Source organism: Podarcis muralis, chromosome 2 (genome assembly GCF_964188315.1).
Source record: "Podarcis muralis chromosome 2, rPodMur119.hap1.1, whole genome shotgun sequence".
Taxonomy (NCBI): domain Eukaryota; kingdom Metazoa; phylum Chordata; class Lepidosauria; order Squamata; family Lacertidae; genus Podarcis; species Podarcis muralis.
Genome location: NC_135656.1, coordinates 14681463 through 14701227, shown reverse-complemented (window position 1 = coordinate 14701227; position 19765 = coordinate 14681463). Strand labels below are relative to the sequence as shown.

The window sequence follows — 19765 nt, the reverse complement described above, 5'->3', positions numbered from 1 at the left end:
AATTCCCAGGGTAATTGGAAGTTCTATGCAGCTACATGAGTGAGCCAGTAAAGGAGGGGTGGAGAGGCTTGCCCATGTCCCTCTATGCCCACCATCAAAACCAAGATGGCTGGGGGGGGGGGGAGCAGTCTCCTCTAGACCCAGCATAAAAATCAACAGGTTCCTCATCCCTCTCCTGACAGCCCCCTTACTCTTGTTTACAAGACTGTATTCAGGTGCTGTGGGTTAAACCACAGAGCTAGGACTTGCTGATCAGAAGGTTGGCGGTTTGAATCCCCACAACGGGGTGAGCTCCCATTGCTTGGCCCCTGCTCCTGCCAACCTAGCAGTTCGAAAGCACGCCAAAGTGCAAGTAGATAAATAGGTACCACTCTGGCGGGAAGGTAAACGGCATTTCCGTGCGCTGCTCGGTTTGCCAGAAGCGGCTTAGTCACGCTGGCCACATGACCTGGAAGCTGTACGCCTGCTCCTTCAGCCAATAAAGCAAGATGAGCGCCGCAACCCCAGAGTCGGTCACAACTGGACCTAATGGTCAGGGGTCCCTTTACCTTTCTTCGGGCATCATTTGGGTGGGAACAACAACAACATATTTATACATACATACATACCCAGCTCATCTGGCTGAGTTTCACACTGAGCAGCTCCCAAAAGAATATTAAAAACACAATAAAACATCGAACATTAAAAACTTCCCTAAACAAGGCTGCTTTCAGATGTCTTCTAAAAGTCAGATAGTTGTTTTAGGTATAGTGGGCCGAGGCCGTTTAGGGCTTTAAATGTCAGCACCAACACTTTGAATTGTGCTCGGAAACGTACTGTGAGCCAATGTAGGTCTTTCAGGACTGGTGTTATATGGTCTCGGCAGCCCAGTGACCTACCAGAGCCAAGATGATTATGCCATTCAAAGGGACTCGGTCTCAGATTGAACGAAATTATTTCAAGTGCTGCAAGGTAAACTCCCCCTTAGAAGGATCAAGAGCTGGGAAAATTTGCTAGTCCATCCGCAACATGGATTCTCACCAGTTTGCCTCGTCGTCATCTGGGGCCAGCTGGGCTTCCAAGGTCTCTGATGAGTCAGATTCTCTGATGCGGCAATAAACAAGGCTTCTGAATGCCACCTGCCCGGTGTCACAGCTGCCGCCTCCTCCAAGCCTTGGGCAAGCCGAGCGGCAAAGATTGCGTAGTTGGCCAAGGTCTTCCAGGTAATGCTGGCTCTCCCACGCACCCATCAAAGAGATTGCAGATGGAGTGATAACTCTTTCCATGGTAACAAGACCAATCACCAACCGTTGCATCCCCTGAGCAAGGCCACCAGAAGTGCCTGTAAGTGCCTATCTCTCCATCTCAGTTCCACAGACATCGGATGTTACCTTCGTAAGTACATTTCCTGGATTCATGCTGATCTGCTGACATGTACAATATAATCATAATAATTGATTATTTCTATCCCACCCATCCGGTGTAGATTATTTCTATCTCACCCACACAACCTTTCACCTTGGATTAGGGGCAGCATAGCAGGGGATGGGTTGCATTTATTTGTTTGTTAAATTTCTATGCCACCCTTCATCCGAGGATCACAGGGCGGTTTTCAATATAAAAAGACAAAAATCATAGAATTGGAACGGATCCCAAGGGTCGTCGAGTGCCCCCCCCCCGCAAAGCAGGAATTGTTTGCCCACCACGATCCTGAGATTTAAGAGTCTCATGCTTTGCCGACTGAGCTATCCATTTTTGTGCATAGAAACAAACAAAAACGATTACCCCCCCCCCCCCGTCCAGTTTAAAAGGCCATAGATTGAACATTTAGCCAAAGGCCAGGGAGAAGAGCAATGTTTTTGCCCGGCACCTAAAAATATATAATAATAACAATTTATTATTTATACCCCGCCCATCTAGCTGGGTTTCCCCAGCCACTCGGGGCAGCTTCCAACAAAAAATATTAAAAATACGATAAAACATCAAACATTAAAAACTTCCCTAAACAGGGCTGCTTTCAGATGTCTTCTAAAAGTCAGATAGTTGTTTATTTTCTTGACATCTGATGGGAGGGCGTTCCAAAGGGCGGGCTCCACTACCAAGAAGGCCCTCCACCTGGTTCCCTGTAACCTCACTTCTCGCAGGGAGGGAACCGCCGGAAGACCCTTGGAGCTGGATCTCAGTGTCTGGGCTGATCGATGGGGAGACGCTCCTTCAGGTATACTGGGCCAAGGCCGTTTAGGGCTTTGTTGATTTGTGTTGCAATCCAATAGATGCATCTTATTCCTTTATAGCTGAAAAAATGTTGTTTGGGGTTTGTGATTCGAGCTCAGGAGGCTTTCGCTACTCAGGAGGCTGATGGATGTCTACCCTAGAACCCTTTTGAGCAGGTGTGCCAGCTGTTTGAACAACTGCAGAAGTCATTTTCATTCATTTAGATCAGGGTTTCCCCGTGTACTGAAGCACATAACCGCATGAGGGGCTGAAGTTTGCCTTGAAAAAGCAGGCGACCCAGTTGAAGGCACTTGCCACATAGGACCCTCGTGGAGGGAGGGGGCTGCTTGCCAGATCATTCCTGTTCCTTTCTGCTCTTACACGAACAGCAATATTCCCAGGGGAAATAGCAAGGATACCCAAGGGATTCCCTGGCTCTGCATGGTATCTGACAGGTGTGGGCATTGGGGAACATCAACACAGCTTCAATAGTACAGTGGTACCTTGGGTTAAGAACTTAATTCGTTCTGGAGGTCCGTTCTTAACCTGAAACTGTTCTTAACCTGAGGTACCACTTTAGCTAATGGGGCCTCCCGCTGCTGTGCAATTTCTGTTCTCATCTTGAAGCAAAGTTCTTAACCTGAGGTAATATTTCTGGGTTAGCAGAATCTGTAACCTGAAACGTATGTAACCTGAGGTGCCACTGTAGTTGCTCTGGCCTCTGCTTTGCTTAGTACAGTGGTACCTCGGGTTACAGACGCTTCAGGTTACAGACTCTGCTAACTCCTAAATAGTACCTCGGGTTAAGAACTTTGCTTCAGGATGAGAACAGAAATTGCACAGCGGTGGCAGCGGGAGGCCCATTAGCTAAAGTGGTACCTCAGGTTAAGAACAGTTTCAGGTTAAGAACGGACCTCCGGAACGAATTAAGTACGTAACCAGAGGTACCACTGTACCGTATTGGCCCAAATATAAGCCTCACTTCCCCCCCCCCAAATTCTGACTGAAAAGTTCTAGTGCTGCTTATATTTGCTACCTTACGGCTCTCCCCCTTCCCCCAGGACACAGCGTGGGTCAATGGCACACCACCTGCCCACAGCCCCCAAGCCTCCCCCAAGCCATCGGGGGATGGAGAGGGGTGGCCGCCGGCAAAGTGGCGCAGCTCCCCCCCCCCCCCAGGAAGCAGCCTGGGTATTGTATTTTTCCCTCCCCCCCCTTCAATTTTAAAGATGCAGCTTATTTGCGGGTGCGGCTTATATTCGGGCCAATATGGTAAGTGGAAGCTTTACGCCACAACTGCAAGGAGCATACTGACTGCTGCATTCCTCAAAATGTTGGGCTTCACAGGGTTCCTCTTTCTGTATGCGCACATGTGCATGACCAGCAGTAGCTTCCGCTTTTTCAGGCTGTTGTCGCTATTGTACACAACTATGCCAAGCGTTCAGAGTTGTGCCAGCAAGTTCCTGTTGATTATCCCAGCCCTGAGATAAGATGTAAACCTGGACCGACTGATTCAGGGGTAGCCAGATGAATTGAAGGAGGAATCAAGTTTTAAAACTTGTATGAGTTAAGAGTTAAGAAAATTTAGGGGAAATGATGTACCGGTGGTATATTACCCCGGTTAAAATTGTAAAAATGCATAAATTGAGTAATAGAGCCTGTTGGAAATGCAAATCAAAAGATGGGGATCTCTACCACCTGTGGTGGGAGTGTGAAAAGATGAAAAAGTTTTGGGATTTAATATATAATGAACTGAAGAAACTTCTTAAGTATACATTCCCGAAAAAAACGGAGGCTTTTTTATTAGGGATAATAGGGGAGGAAGTAAAAAAGGAGGGCCATAAATTATTCCAACACGCTACTGCAGCAGCAAGAATACTCGTGGCTCAAAAATGGAAATTACAGGAGACCGCAATGATAATGGAATGGCAGGCCAAATTTTTTGAGTATACAGAATTAGCTAAAATGACGTATAGAATTCGAGACCAAAAGGGGACAAAGTTTGAAGAAGAGTGGGGTAAATTTGTGGCATATATAAGAACTAACTGTAGAAGTTTAAAAACTATAGCAGGGTTAACATAAATCCTGTGATGTGTATAGAAGGTGAGTAAGAATCTACAAGAGAAGACATATATTAAGAAAACCGAAGCAGGGAGGGAAGGAAGTCTGGCTGTGAATATACGCAGTGTAAATAAGACGACATAAAATGATGACTGTAAAAGATTGTGTGTGTGTTTTTGTTTGTGAAAAACTCAATAAAAAGCATTTTTTTAAAAAAATAAAATTTGTCTGAGTAAGAATTTGGAGATTCTAGTTCCTTCCCACCCACCCACCCCCCAAAAAAGACATGAGAATTGTTTCCAAGGCCCAGCGAAACATTCTGGGCTCAGAGAAGAGAGTTTTCTGGCTCAAACGTATCATATGCATCATATTAACGTAAATGACCCTGCGCAAGGAATCCTTGCTGTTTTTTTCTAGCCCTGGACGCAATAGCAAGGGGATCCCTGGGACCGTCCAAAGGACATTCCAAAGAACAACCCCAAAAGAGAAAAGCATGCGAGACTCGCGTCATTCTGGGAGATGCTTCCGAAACGCCAAATCTCTCTACAGCTGCTGGCCAGCTGTCCCCAGACACCCAGCTCTTGTGTTTGTTCTTAACGAAGAAATGTTTGGCTGCTGGCGACGAGTTCATTCCTTGCTAAAAATTAAGACCAGCTGCTGTGCGCCCAAGCTGAGCAGGAGGAGGACAGGCCTTGTGGCGTTGTCAAAAGGGATTGCCGGGCCTTGTGCAGTACAGGCCAAACGCAGCCGCCGCAGAGGCATTAATAGGCGCAGGCTGGTTTTAGCTGTGTCTTCTGGCTGCTTCCTCTTTGCCAAGCCATAGCTGTCAAGTGTCCCTTATTTGAAGGGACAGTCCCTTATTCCAGCGCCATGTCCCGCTGCTGTCCCTTATTGATGGATGTCCCTTAAATGATGTCCCTTAAATTTCAAAGGAAGCAGCTCCTCACCCTCCCTCCCTGCCGGCTGGCCAGGGAGGAGGGAGGCTCCAACTGTGTTGCTTGGCTATGTTGCTCACCCAATAAGAAGTCTAAGAATGACTGGGGGGTGGAGCTTGCATGCCTTGTGTGTGGCTAGTTAATGCAAGCTGAGGAGTTTTTTGAATGCTGGACGCCATTTTGTTGCACGTGCTGCTGCAAACTTTGCAGTTCAAAGCCAGGCCGGGGAGCCATCTTAAGTTGAGGCTGCATAGGCCTTGTGGTGCATGTGATTCAGATTCTATTCAGTTGAACCTCTGGTTACAAAGTTGGTTGGACAATGTTCTCGAAGCTACCCGCATGAGTTTGACCAGACTGCAGGAGGACAGGAAGACTGGAGTGCCTGGAACAGGTGAGGCTGCAGGTCCCTTATTTTGGCTGCTGGTTCCTTCTTTTCAAGGCTGCTGGTCCCTTATTTTCAAATCTGTAAGTTGACAGCTATGTGCCAAGCCCACCCCCAAAAATAAAACCGCAAGAAATAAAAGGTTTTAGCAGGGTTAGGGAACCTCCAGTCTCCTCTGCCCTGCAACCCAATTTCTTGTTGATCACTTGTGATCTTCCCTGGTTTCACTGCTTTGCCAGTCTGAGGGAAAGAGTTGAGAAGAAAGAAGTAACAAAGGGACTTGGGTGCTGGGTTCTTGCTGAACGGCCAATTTATGAGCAAAACTTTCACTTTCCAGAAGAGTTGCGCTGGTCTGAAAAAGAATTAAAATCTCACCACATCTTATTGGGGGCTGACTTCTGAGCACTGAGCGTCCCCAGTCTGGACCACAGCTCCTTGCAATCATGTTTAGCAACAACTTGAAGGAATCCAAAGTAAGGGGGAAACCAGCTTTGTGGTGAGACAGTAACAAAAGAAAGAGTTTGTTTTGAGCAGGCTTCCTCAACATGGGCCCTCCAGATGTTTTTGGCCTACAACTCCCATGATCCCTAGCTAGCAGGACCAGTGATCAGGGATGATGGGAATTGTAGTCTCAAAACATCTGGAGGGCCAAAGGTTGAGGAAGCCTGGTTTTGAGTTTCCGTTTTCAAGTGAGTATTCGAACAGGCAACCAGTATAACCACTAAAGGGAACTAGAAAAGGGGTCTATGCTTCTTCACTAGCAGTCTGTGCAGCAAGATTAAGACACCTTCTCAAAACAGTACACCCAATGGAGAACATCGTGTGGGGGATTTGGAACTCACCCTGAAGAGGATGAACAGCATATTTAGCTTATTTCGAATGACAAGCACTACAGTGGCCAATCGTGGGGAAATGCATACAGTGGTACCTTGGGTTACATACGCTTCAGGTTACAGACTCTGCTAACCCAGAAATAGTGCTACAGGTTAAGAACTTTGCAGAAATAGTGCTTCAGGTTAAGAAAGCAGTCTGGGAGGTAAGGGTTTAGAAGCTCCTCTCCCTCTTCCTGTGCCAATCTTCCACTTCAGATTCCAACCTCGGGGACTGCAGAAAAATGGAACCACACAACTATAGGTAACACATCGCGTCATGCTTAGCAAGTGTGTGGTTTGGAGGTGTTGTCCCCCTCCCACCAGTCATTTCTCCCCAGCAAGCGCATGGAACAACTGAAAAGTCCTGCATTTTGTGGAGAAGTGTTATTACAAAGCTCTCCACAAAAGCGTGCCTTTCATTGTTTTAAATCTGAAGCACCGGTTTTGTTAAAGCCGACCCAGAAAAACTTAATTGTCCTGCAGAAACAATTCAAAAGGAAAATCACTGGGAATTCCCAGGGGTGCCACAGGCTGCCTTCTCTATAACTACAGTGGTAACTCAGGTTACATACGCTTCAGGTTACAGACTCCGCCAACCCAGAAATATTACCTCAGGTTAAGAACTTTGCTTCAGGATGAGAACAGAAATCGTGCTTCGGCAGCGCAGCGGCAGCAGGAGGCCCCATTAGCTAAAGTGGTGCTTCAGGTTAAGAACAGTTTCAGGTTAAGAACAGACCTCCAGAACGAATTAAGTACTTTTAAAAAAACTTTTATTTTGCTTTAAACAGGTACATATAAATTTTGTTGTTGTTTAGCCGTTTAGTCGTGTCCGACTCTTCGTGACCCCATGTACCAGAACACGCCAGGCACTCCTGTCTTCCACTGCCTCCTGCAGTTTGGTCAAACTCATGTTAGTAGGTTCGAGAACACTGTCCAACCATCTCGTCCTCTGTCATCCCCTTCTCCTTGTGCCCTCCATCTTTCCCAGCATCAGGGTCTTTTCCAGGGAGTCTTCTCTTCTCATGAGGTGGCCAAAGTATTGGAGCCTCAGCTTCAGGATCTGTCCTTCCAGTGAGCATTCAGGGCTGATTTCCTTCAGAATGGAGAGGTTTGATCTTCTTGCAGTCCATGGGACTCTCAAGAGTCTCCTCCAGCACCAGAATTCAAAAGCATCAATTCTTCGGCCATCAGCCTTCTTTATGGTCCAGCTTTCACTTCCATACATCACTACTGGGAAAACCATAGCTTGAACTAGACGGACCTTTGTTGGCAAGGTGATGTCTCTGCTTTTTAAGACGCTGTCTAGGTTTGCCATCGCCTTCCTCCCAAGAAGCAGGCGTCTTTTAATTTCGTGGCTGCTGTCACCATCTGCAGTGATCATGGAGCCCAAGAAAGTAAAATCTCTCACTGCCTCCATTTCTTCCCCTTCTCTTTGCCAGGAGGTGAAGGGACCAGCGGCCATGATCTTCGTTTTTTTGATGTTGAGCTTCAGACCATATTTTGCGCTCTCCTCTTTCACCCTCATTAAAAGGTTCTTTAATTCCTCCTCACTTTCTGCCATCAAGGTTGTGTCATCTGCATATCTGAGGTTGTTGATATTTCTTCCGGCAATCTTAATTCTGGCTAGGGATTCATCCAGCCCAGCCTTTCGCATATAAATATAGACAACCAAAATTACAAAGGAAAATTCCTTAATAGTAATGCAAAAAAAAAAAAAAAAACCTACAAAAAACTACAAAAAATATTGAAGTACATGACGCAGAACATAAGCAACTATGGGAAAGATAAAAGAAAAGAAAAAAGAAAAATAGGGAAAAAAAGAAAAAGAAATATGAGCCAAAGCAAGAAAGTTCATCTATTGTACACTTCCATCAAGCTCACAACAGATCATTATTCTTATCAATTCTCTCTATCTGCATTCCAAAGGAATCCCTCATCTTGGTATCAGGGAACATAGAGAAATGTTCCCAGAACGAATTAAGTACTTAACCCGAGGTACCACCGTACTTTCCTAGCTGTGCTGCAAGCCACAGAAGACAGAAAACTCAGGCTACAGACAGCAGATATCACCTGAATTACAGTAGTAGAACCTCGGCAAAGTTTGGGGCAATAGAGGCGGGGGAGGGGGGAATAACCTGAAAGATTCTATGATAGAAGTCTATAAAAGCATTAACAGTGGACAGTGAGAATATATCCTCTCCCAAGATACTAGAATTAGAGGGCACCCAAGAGTGATTAGCAGGAACGCGGGTGGCGCTGTGGGTAAAAGCCTCAGCGCCTAGGGCTTGCCGATCGAAAGGTCGGCGGTTTGAATCCCCGCGACGGGGTGCGCTCCCGTTGTTCGGTCCCAGCGCCTGCCAACCTAGCAGTTCGAAAGCACCCCCGGGTGCAAGTAGATAAATAGGGACCGCTTACTAGCGGGAAGGTAAACGGCGTTTCCGTGTGCGGCTCTGGCTCGCCAGATGCAGCTTGTCACGCTGGCCACGTGACCCGGAAGTGTCTCCGGACAGCGCTGGCCCCCGGCCTCTTGAGATGGGCGCACAACCCTAGAGTCTGTCAAGACTGGCCCGTACGGGCAGGGGTACCTTTACCTTTAAGAGTGATTAGCAGTAGGTTTATAGCAAACAAAAGGAAGCTTTCCTTCATGTGTAACACAATTAGCCAATGAACTCATTGCAAAGGGATAAAGTGATGGCTGTGAACATAAGTAGATTTTTTTGTTTCCTGTGCACGACTACTCAGGAACTTGTTCCCAGGTAGGTGGCGCAGCGTCACACGGTTGCATCCTTAAATGAGATTTCTGCGAAATCGTATACCGAGTGTTTTCCATGGCACTTTCCTTATCTGGTGAGTTTCGGGAAATCAGATACACCTGGTAAATGATCAGCATTTCTAATGTGTGATTTGTAACTAATAGAACCAGGCCATCTCAATTTCCGTTAGGGAATACTTACGCACTTATGGGCTTTCCTAACTATTTATGAACATTTCCCATAAAAATGAGACGTTTGGTCAGCAGAGGGCACTACGTTACCATATAATCGCACGCGAAAGCAGCACGAGCGAGAATTTAAAAATACATACATACAGAAATACAGTGTTATATTTACCAGTATACAGTCCCGGGGCATATTCCAACCGCATCTGTCTACAGGAGAGAGTTGGTCTGCGTGCAATATTTATTTATCGGCGTGCAATAAATAAACCAAGTCCTTTTTTCTCTTCCTTTGCTTTCTTTCTTTCAAGCAACGTCCAACCCTTCCCATATCCACACACGCCGCCCTCCGGTCCCCAGGAACAAAATATGCAGACGACCAAGGGGGAAGTGAGCTGTCTTATAATTTGCAAATCAATAAATTCTAATGAGGATTGTCTCGTCGCTTTGCCACAAACGAAGATTGGGGCAGGGTTTGCAAGAGAGCAAAAGCACAATCCTCGTTTGTTCGGAAAACAATTCCTTTGCAGGCATTTCGGATTTGTATGCAAAAGCAAAAAAAGAGAGAGCTTTTTGTTTGTTGCCACAAGGATCGCTTTCATGGCTTCAGAAACGGGGGCCAAGATCCGGTTTCCCAGCCTAAGGCTAAGGCAAGACACGCAACGGAAGCCCCGCTACCTGGACCGCATAAAAAAGAGCATTGTCTTGTAGTCACACCGGAGACAATTGAAACAATCCGGATCTCTCGGGAAAGGGCGCAATCCGAGACCCTCCGGCCCCACCCCTGGCGGGCTGTGCAAGAACACTGAGGTCTAGCGCCTTGGAAGTTGAAGAGGCAGACGGGGGGGGGGCGCCCTCTGCAAGAACACTGAGGTCTAGCGCCTTGGAAGTTGAAGAGGCAGACGGGGGGCGCCCTCTGCAAGAACACTGAGGTCTAGCGCCTTGGAAGTTCAAGAGGCAGACGGGGGGCGGCCTCTGCAAGAACACTGAGGTCTAGCGCCTTGGAAGTGGAAGAGGCAGGCGAGGGCGCCCTCTGCAAGAACAGTGAGGTCTAGCGCCTTGGAAGTTCAAGAGGCAGGCGAGGGCGCCCTCTGCAAGAACACTGAGATCTAGCGCCTTGGAAGTGGAAGAGGCAGACAAGGGGGGGGCGCCCTCTGCAAGAACACTGAGGTCTAGCGCCTTGGACGTTGAAGAGGCAGACGGGGGGGGGGCGTGACTCACAGGAGAAGGCTGGGAGGGGGGATTCCTCTGGAAAGCGTCAAAAGGGTTCCTTGCAGCCTTTCTCAGCATTTAGGTCCCCAAATGTTGTTGAACTACAACTCCCATCACCCCTAGCTAGCAAGGCCAGAGCTCGGGGATGATGGGAGTTGTAGTCCAACAACATCTGGGGACCCACAGGTTGAGAACAGCTGCATGGTCTTGGAGAGCGGCCAGAGTGCCCCCCATTTAGAACTGGAAGGGACTCTTGAGGATCATCTAGTCCACCCCACCCCAAGGCAGGAATATGCAGCTGGCCCGCACCTGCAACCTCGGCAATATCAACACCCCGCTCTAACCAACGGGGCTATTCCCCTCCTCCTGAACCTCTGTGGCCGCGCAATGGGTCCCTGGCGCAATGGCTGTTCACCAGAAGGTTGCTGGTTCGAGCCCAGCCCGGCAGGATTCTTGCATTGCAGGGGGTTGGTCTAGATGACCACTTGGGGTCCCTTCCCATTCTACTCCGGAAAGAAGGCGGGGACGTTCCCGGCTATGGGCTCGAGGGGGCGGGGTCTAACTGGAAAGGGCGTGGCTCCGCCGGCCCCTAAAGAGGCGGGGAGAGACACCGCTGGCGAGAGAAGCCGAGGGGAGGGCGTGGCCTGGCCGGGAGGAGGGCGTGGTCTCCGCGACGCCCCGCCCCCGGCGCTCCTCCAAGAGCCCATATAGCTCCGTGCAGCGCCGCCGCCCCCTTTTCCTTTCCGCCCCCCCCGGCTATGACCCTGCGGAGGCTCCGGAGGCTCCGGCCGGGGCAGCCCGACCCAGAGGCGGCGGCGGCGTCGAGTGTGGCGGGCGCCGGTGTTGTCGGCGGCCGAGCGTCGGAGCTGGAGCTGGAAAGGGCGCTGGCGGCCTCGGGGGGCACCTTGCCCCGAGCCCGGAGGGTGAGTGAGAGCCCCCCTCTCTGCACGGACGGAAGCGCGGGGCTGGATCCGAGACCCGTGTCTCGCGAACACGCGCCGCGTTCTCACGTTACGCGCTCCCCGCCGCCCTAAGCCAAGAGACCCCAGTCCTAGGGCGGGTCCCATTCCGGACCCTAATAATACGCCTCTGCCGCCTCCCACCCCACCCCCCATCACTTTCCCCCCGAGGATCGGGGCAGGAATGAATGACACCCGCCCGGGATTTCCCTCTTCAACTCCACGGGAGATGGAAAAACACGAGGGGACGTCGCCCCCCTCCTCCCGCGCCTCTTCCCGGCTGCCTTTCTTGGAGACGTTTCCTTCCTTCCACCTCCTCCCAGCCATGCTTTCCCCTCGGTCGCCCCCCCGCCCCCATCTCGGATGCGCGTCCCCGAGATCAAAGTCCTGCTTAAGTCCTCCCCTGCATCCTTGGAGCACCTGCGAGGCGCGCTTCCAGTCCGCAATGGGGGGCGAAGTGGGAATCGGGGTGCTGCTGGGTCGGGACTCCCTGGTGCGGAGGGAGAGGCGAGGTCTCTTGACACGGATTTTCCCCTTGTCGCCTCCTCCTGCTTGGGCGACGCAAGGGACAAAAGGAATGCTGCTGGCGCTACTTTGCTTGTTCCACGTGGCTCACCTGGGAGTTGGAAAGGGACCCCGAGGGTCATCTATCCCAGCTCCCCTGCAATTGCAGGAATCATCTTCTAAGTTGCCATTTGTGGGGACAGTCGAACTCCCTTCTGGGCTCTGCGCATTGTTGCCCAAAAAGGATAGTTTGTTTGTCTCACTCTTATGGACTACTGTACTTATTTAGTTCAGGTGGTTTTTAATGCCTGTCCTATATAAATGGACGGCGTTTCTTGCCCAGCAAGGTGGTTGTGAGTACAGTGGTACCTCGGGTTGAGTACTTAATTCGTTCCGGAGGTCCGTTCTTAACCTGAAAGTGTTCTTAACCTGAAGCACCACTTTAGCTAATGGGGCCTCCTGCTGCTGCCGCGCCACTGGAGCACGATTTCTGTTCTCAGGTGGTCTATAAGATGTTTTTCATGTTGAACTTGAGCATGGATATCCATGCAGGCGCACATGCGCCAGAATATCAATGGAAACATTCCCCGGGTATCCCACAAAGTGAGAAATTAGTAATACAGTGGTACCTTGGGTTAAGAATTTAATTCGTTCCGGAGGTCCGTTCTTAACCTGAAACTGTTCTTAACCTGAAGCACCACTTTAGCTAATGGGGCCTCCTGCTGCTGCTGCGCCGCCGGAGCACGATTTCTGTTCTTATCCTGAAGCAAAGTTCTTAACCTGAAGCACTATTTCTGGGTTAGCGGAGTCTGTAATCTGAAGCGTATGTAACCCGAGGTACCACTGTGCAAGTAAAATGCAAACACAAATTGTGGCTTTTGGTGCTATGCAGACTGAATTAGTGGCTGCTATCTGAAGCTGGTGATGCAGCTGTTGGACCTCCCAAAATCTTTTTACCAGGAGAGAGAGAAAGAAGAGACTCTCCTTTTACAGGGGTAGTTTTGATGGAACGCGGGTGGCGCTGTGGTCTAAACCACAGAGCCTGGGGCTTGCCGATCAGAAGGTCGGCGGTTCAAATCCCTGCGACTGGGTGATCTCCCGTTGCTCGGTCCCTGCTCCTGCCAACCTAGCAGTTCGAAAGCACGTCAAAGTGCAAGTAGATAAATAGGTACCGCTCCGGCGGGAAGGTAAACGGCGTTTCCGTGCGCTGCTCTGGTTTGCCAGAAGCGGCTTAGTCATACTGGCCACATGTATGGCTGTATGCCGGCTCCCTTGGTCAATAAAGCGAGATGAGCGCCGCAACCCCAGAGTTGGTCATGACTGGACCTAATGGTCAGGGGTCCCTTTACCTTTACTTTTGATGTGTTTGCATGTGTGTCAACCTATGACTCGCTGGGTTCTTCAGATATTTATTGGACTCCACCTCCCATCATCCTTGTCTGGTTGGGGCTGATGGGATTTGGAGTGCAGCTGTATTTGGAGACCACCACATTCACGATCCCTGGTATATGGGATGTTGCTTTTTTTGTTCCAGACAATGCTTCTTTGCATGGGGCATGTGGGTATGCAACCTACAGCCACCCCTGGCTGGGGTATCCATTCGCCTTTAAAAATGGCACCTACTTTCTGTCCCGCAAATGTTCCCAAGAGACTTCATGCAAAAATGCTCCTCATATTTAATACCTAGAAAACAATATTATTGAGCTCACTGGTATTTTTATTTGTGTGTTTAACGTGGAACATGGACATCTGGGTTAGACAATTGTGGTGTTTGGGCACTTCCAAAGGGATGTTTCCTTATCTGAAGGGAACCTATTGAGAAGTGGCAATAGGGTGAGGAAATGATGCAGTATTCATTTGGCAATTTCTCCCTTTCAAACTTTGTGGTCCTCGTTCCGTTTCGTGCTTCTAGAGGTACCTGATTGGGTTCCTTGGAAAGCTAAATCAACTTGAGAGAGGGAGAATTGATGCAACTATGACTTCTAAGTTGCAGGTGTACCATGGTCTGTGTAGAGTGTGCAAGGCTTAGCAGTTCTGGGAAATAGGATCAGAAATCTCTGGCCAAGGAGCCATATAAGCTTGAGATGCCTACTATCTATTCACAGGCAGATCGAACCCTGCTGATCACCGGTTACTTGATCCCAGCATCTTGGGGTGATTACTTGAACAGTATCTCATTCGGGGGTTATTCATTAGCTAATGAGAAGTGTGATGATTTGTGAGGCGCTCTGAGATCCAAGGATGAAGAGTGGCATGCAAATTTAGTAAATAAATAAAAATAATAGCATTTGGTTACTCTGTTTTTCCAACCACAGAGTAAAGACACCCTGATTCTCCTCCTATAGCAAGGACTTCCTTCTCTCTCATCTGTATACGGACTTATCCCTTGTTTTCCTGCATTTCAATGACTGTCATCTGCTTTCGTAGTCTGTGTGGCTACATCTGCTCTAACTTTCTTTTGTACTCCATTTCTACCCCATGTGAATATGCCTTAGGTCAGTCTTCCCCAATGTGCTGCTCTCCAGATGTGTTTAGACTACAACATGGGTAGGCAAACTAAGGCCCGGGGGCCGGATCCGGCCCAATCGCCTTCTAAATCCGGCCCGCGGACGGTCCGGGAATCAGTGTGTTTTTACAAGAGTAGAATGTGTTCTTTTATTTAAAATGCATCTCTGGGTTATTTGTGGGGCACAGGAATTCGTGCTCCCCCCCCCCCAAAAAAAAATAGTCCAGCCCCCCACAGGGTCTGAGGGACAGTGGACCGGCCCCCTGTTGAAAAAGTTTGCTGACCCCTGGACTACAACGCTCACCAGCCCCTGGCAGCATATCCTAGGGGCAAGGACTATTGCAGTTGCAATCCAACAACCTCTGGAGGTTGGGTTAGAGGGTTGGAAGAAACCCAATTTCACATCTCCATTCTGCCACACAACTCAATCGGTGATCTTGAGTCGGTCAACATCTGTCTGTCCAGCCTAACTCACAAGGTTGTTGTGAAAATAAAACTGGTTAGAGAAAGCTGCGGAGGTCACATACGTTCAAAACATTTATACCACTTTTTACGGTCATGGCTCCCCCAAAGAATCCTGTCTACAGTAGCTTACCCCTTGCAGAGCCGCAATTCCCAGCACCCGTCTCAAACTGCAGTTCCCAGGATTTCTTAGATTCATGGTTCTAACGGCGGTGTAAAAGTGCTTTAAATGTGTGGAGAAAATGTGACCGTAGGCTGCGCTGAGCTACCTGGAGGAAGGCTGTTATTTTAAAACTCTTCATTTCACCCCCCTACACCTGAAATATTCGTTGCTCCTGCTTGATCTTCCAGAAAGCAATTAAATCAGCCGGCAAACTGCAAAGTCGCTAGTGCCTTTTCTCATAGCTTTACTGCTGCTTTCTCGAAGCAGCTCCTGAACTTTGCAGCAGCAACTAAATCTGAACTGAAGCCGGTCTCGTTGGCAAAATACAAAGCCAGTACATCTGGTACTAGCACCATGAGCTCCGCAGTCGCATGCAATATGGTTTTCAACCGCATATGTTGCTTCAGGCAAGTCGTCGGGCTCCTGTGGTAAACTCTGTCTGGCAGGATTGCAGTTAAAAGTGGCTTAACACCAGACTCTTCCCCCCCCCCCCCCGAAGCTGCTGAGCAGCTTAGCTTGTTGACCAGGGCAATTTGAAGATTCGGTGCTTTTTCAGTGTCAGAAAAGTTGGCAACTGGCGAATGCCCAGGCCAGAGGTTTGCCAAAACTGATGTAGGGGTAATCATAATGTTAAATCCAGTGAAAAAGTAAGTTAACACATCCCAGCCTATCTACAAAATATGTCCAGGTCTCCTACGACCTTTTCTTTGCTCCAACAAGGAGGGATTGGTGGTCTGAGTGAAGGAAAATGCGGAGAACTTCAAATGCTTCTTGTGTCCAGCGTATTTGACTTATCCTCCTACCCTCACCGTACACACAAATATTTATTTATTTTTTGAAAAGCACAAAAGTTCTTCCAGTTGTTAAGCTAGATAACCACTTGGATCACCGGCTTATGGAAGAAAGGGAACAATTGCCAACAATATTAGTAGCCTAAATTCCTGGGACATTAGTTTGGTCAAGTTCTCCAGATAAAATATGAGTACTTGACATTTTTGAGATGCATCACTACAATGATTCACTGATCAAAAGAACATTAGCAGTAAAATAAGGCTCTAATAGGGCAATACAGGACCAGGAAAAGGTAGGGTATTTTGTGTGTCTGTGTGTCCCAGGAGAGTCTGTCTTCCCCATGTGCATTTGGAAACTGAATGGCCAAGGAAAAGCAATGTTGGAAGCGAGTGCCATTTGTGATCATGGAGCAGCGTCATTACTGATCACAAGGCAGGTCTGTTAAAGCACCCGACTTAGCTTTTAATTTCTTGCTTTTGTTGAGCTTGTGCCAACAGGAGAGAACCGTAGCCAGTCCTAAAAGGCAGGGTGTTTTTATTTATTTATTTAATGAATTCTTCTGGTTTTTGAGAAGGAGAGTTATTAAAATAGCAGGTTCTATTAATGGTCTATGTGTGCAAGATTGCCAGGTGGGGTAGGCGATTAGGGTTGCAGCGGGGATTTGCAGGCTGTGCCGACTGGGGCGTTTGTGATGGTGTGTATGAAATGGGGGTTGCAGTCACCGTGTGGCGAGGTGTGTTTTTCGGGTATCAAGTGTGAGGCTGATAGGGTTCAGAAGGAGAATAGGGTATACAGGAGGCAGTGTTCGAAATTAACCAGGAACCAGGCACATTTTGCACCTGGCTATCGGCCAGTAGATAAATAGGTACCACTCCAGCGGGAAGGTAAACGGCGTTTCCATGCGCTGCTCTGGTTTGCCAGAAGCAGCTTAGTCATGCTGGCCACATGACCTGGAAGCTGTACGCTCGGCCAGTAAAGTGAGATGAGTGCCGCAACTCCAGAGTCGTCCACGACTGGACCTAATGGTCAGGGGTCCCTTTACTTTTATTCTGAACACGGAAAGAAGCCGTTGGGCTATCGCCAGCCCCATTTTGGCCAGTGGGGTTTCAGGCAAGCCTTGGTAACCAAAGGCAGCTGGAAAGCCCCTCTGCATCTAGCCAGGAATCTGGAACATGGGGGTTCTACTGAGTCAGATCACCGGTCCAATTTGGTTTAGGACTTTCTATATAGGCTGGCAAAAGGGACGTGGGTGGTGCTGTGGGTTAAACCACAGAGCCTAGGACTTGCCGATCAGAAGGTCGGAGGTTCAGATAACTGTGACAGGGTGAGCTCCTGTTGCTCAGTCCCTGCTCCTGCTAACCTAGCAGTTTGAAAGCACGTCAAAGTGCAAGTAGATAAATAGGTACCGCTCCGGTGGGAAGGTAAACGATGTTTCCGTGTGCTATTCTGGTTCGCCAGAAGCAGCTTAGTCACGCTGGCCACATGACCCGGAAGCTGTACGCTGGCTCCCTCAGCCAATAAAGCAAGATGAGCACCGCAACCCCAGAGTCATTCACGACTGGACCTTACGGTCAGGGGTCCCTTTACCTTTACCTATCGGCCACTTGAGACCAAGTAAAGATATCTGGGCACCAGGATGGTGCCCGATAACTCCACCATCTGGGCATCAGTGGATCCTGACTGTTTCCCCATGCTAATACCACATCCTGCGGAATTCCATCAGTTCTATTTTAACTGTACAATCAGAATGAATTTCAGGAGCCGAACTGCTTTTTCTGTGCAGCCTGAGCAGGAGCAGTGAACAACATTTATAGTTATATCTCCACCCCCATCGTTTAGCCCAGACACTGAGGTCCAGCGCCGAGGGCCTTCTGGCGGTTCTCTCACTGCGAGAAGTGAGGTTACAGGGAACCAGGCGGAGGGCTTTCTCAGTAGTGGCGCCCGCTCTGTGGAACACCCTCCCTTCAGATGTGAAGGAAATAAGCGGCTATCCTATCTTTAAAAGACATCTGAAGGCAGCCCTGTTCAGGGAAGTTTTTAATATTTAATGCTGTACTGTTTTTAACATTTGATTGGGAGCCACCCAGAGCGGCTGGGGAAACTCAGCCAGATGGGCGGGGTATAAATAATAAATTATTATTATTATTATTATTATTATTATTATTATTATTATTATTATTATTAAATGTTGTAGGTTCTCTTACTTCACCCCTCGGCCCTGCTCACAGTTATGAGGAAAATTCTTACTTTATGAATGGTCTGTTTCACCCTTCAGAAAAAGAGGTCGGAATAGGCCAATATCTATGTTGACCGTCCCTGGATCAAGTGACTTTCCTTCTTTAAGTTCTCTAAGTTCAAGGTTCTCGCCTGAACCAGCCAGATCTTTTACTGACAATCCATCACATTCAGTCCATCATCTGAAAAATAAGACTTTAGAGCCGTCTTGCCCCAAAATGGCAACTAGACATTCCATTTTGGCTACTTTAACCCTGGTTAAAGGAGCCATTTGGTGCCATGCTTATATATCTGAGTTTATAACACTGGTAGTGAGACTGGAGTAGGTTTCCAAAGGTGATCTCAGGCCCCAAAAGATTGGCAAGCCCTTATTTAATCACTGCACCACACTGGCATATTTCATAACCAAAGGAGTAGGCGCTGCACGCGCTCTCTCCACAAACATGGTGGTCCTGGCAAAATCTTCACTTCAAACCCAGAGCTATGTACTTATTTTTCCAGTACAGTGGTACCTCAGTTTAAGAACAGTCCAGTTTAAGTACGATTTGGTATACACACTCCACAAAACCGGAGATAGTGTCTTGGTTTGAGAACTTTACCTTCGTCCAAGAACGGAATCTAAATGGTGGAAGGGCACTGGTGGCGGGAGGCCTCATTAGGGAGCACACCTCGGTTTAAGAACGGACTTCCGGAACGGATTAAGTTCGTAAACCGAGGTACCACTGTACTTACTGCCATAGACTTTAATGGAGCAGGAAAACCTTAACTTTTGAACCGCTGCTCAAAATTTCATCCAGTTGCTTTCCTTGAGAGGCCTGAATAAGAATCACACTAGGTTTCACCAAAATGGAAAATAAATAAATGATCTCGCTATTTTTAAAATGGGAGGTGGAAGCCTCCATTTCAGACTTTCTTTATATTGCTGGACCTCTGGCAATTCTTATTGGATCGGTTTGAAACTTTCCTGCATCCGCAGACCCCATCGGGTTGATCAGCGGTGCCAATTTCAACATATTAGTTCAACAGGTGCCATTTTTAAATAAAGTATAAGAGTTTTGGGTCTTATGGTGGCAAAGCTTCCTTTTTTGCAAAGTTTTCTCCAAGCCTTCTCCCCTCCCCCTGTAAAACCTTTGATGCCCTCATTACCGGATCCCAGACCCGGCTTTGGCGTGGCTCCTTCGGGGTTGAATTACTAAAGCACAAAGTATGCGTGTACCACATCAGTTGCAAAAAGGGACGCCTGCCTGTTTCCTTTTCCTCTTTAAAGTTCACAGGCACAAGGCCCTTCTCGTGCTTTGCTCAGTGCTCCTGTGTGTTTTTTAAAAGGTTAAAAGTCGCCTGAAGAGCATTCTGTTGTATGGAAAAAAAACCTCGCATTGCTGCTTTAACTTGTGTCCCATACCACATTCAGCTCCGTTCCCGGATTTAAATTAAATTGTAAAAGTCCCTTTAAGTTTTCCCCACTATTTGTGAGGTGTTTGTTGTCCAAAATTCCTTCATTTAGCCACCTCCTCTGTGGAGTTTCCCCTTCTTCTCTCAGTTCCACTAACACAG

At 48.3% G+C, this 19765-nt stretch overlaps 1 protein-coding gene across 1 annotated transcript in view; it reads left to right on the top strand.

The window, feature by feature from the left end:
* Positions 1–11282: 11282 nt before the first annotated feature.
* Positions 11283–19765, top strand: part of TAMALIN (trafficking regulator and scaffold protein tamalin) — a 39657-nt gene continuing 31174 nt past the window's right edge. The window contains exon 1 of the mRNA XM_077923922.1: positions 11283–11513. Coding sequence (XP_077780048.1) covers positions 11349–11513 — 165 coding nt within the window. The 5' untranslated portion in view covers positions 11283–11348. The remainder of the gene's footprint in view (positions 11514–19765) is intronic.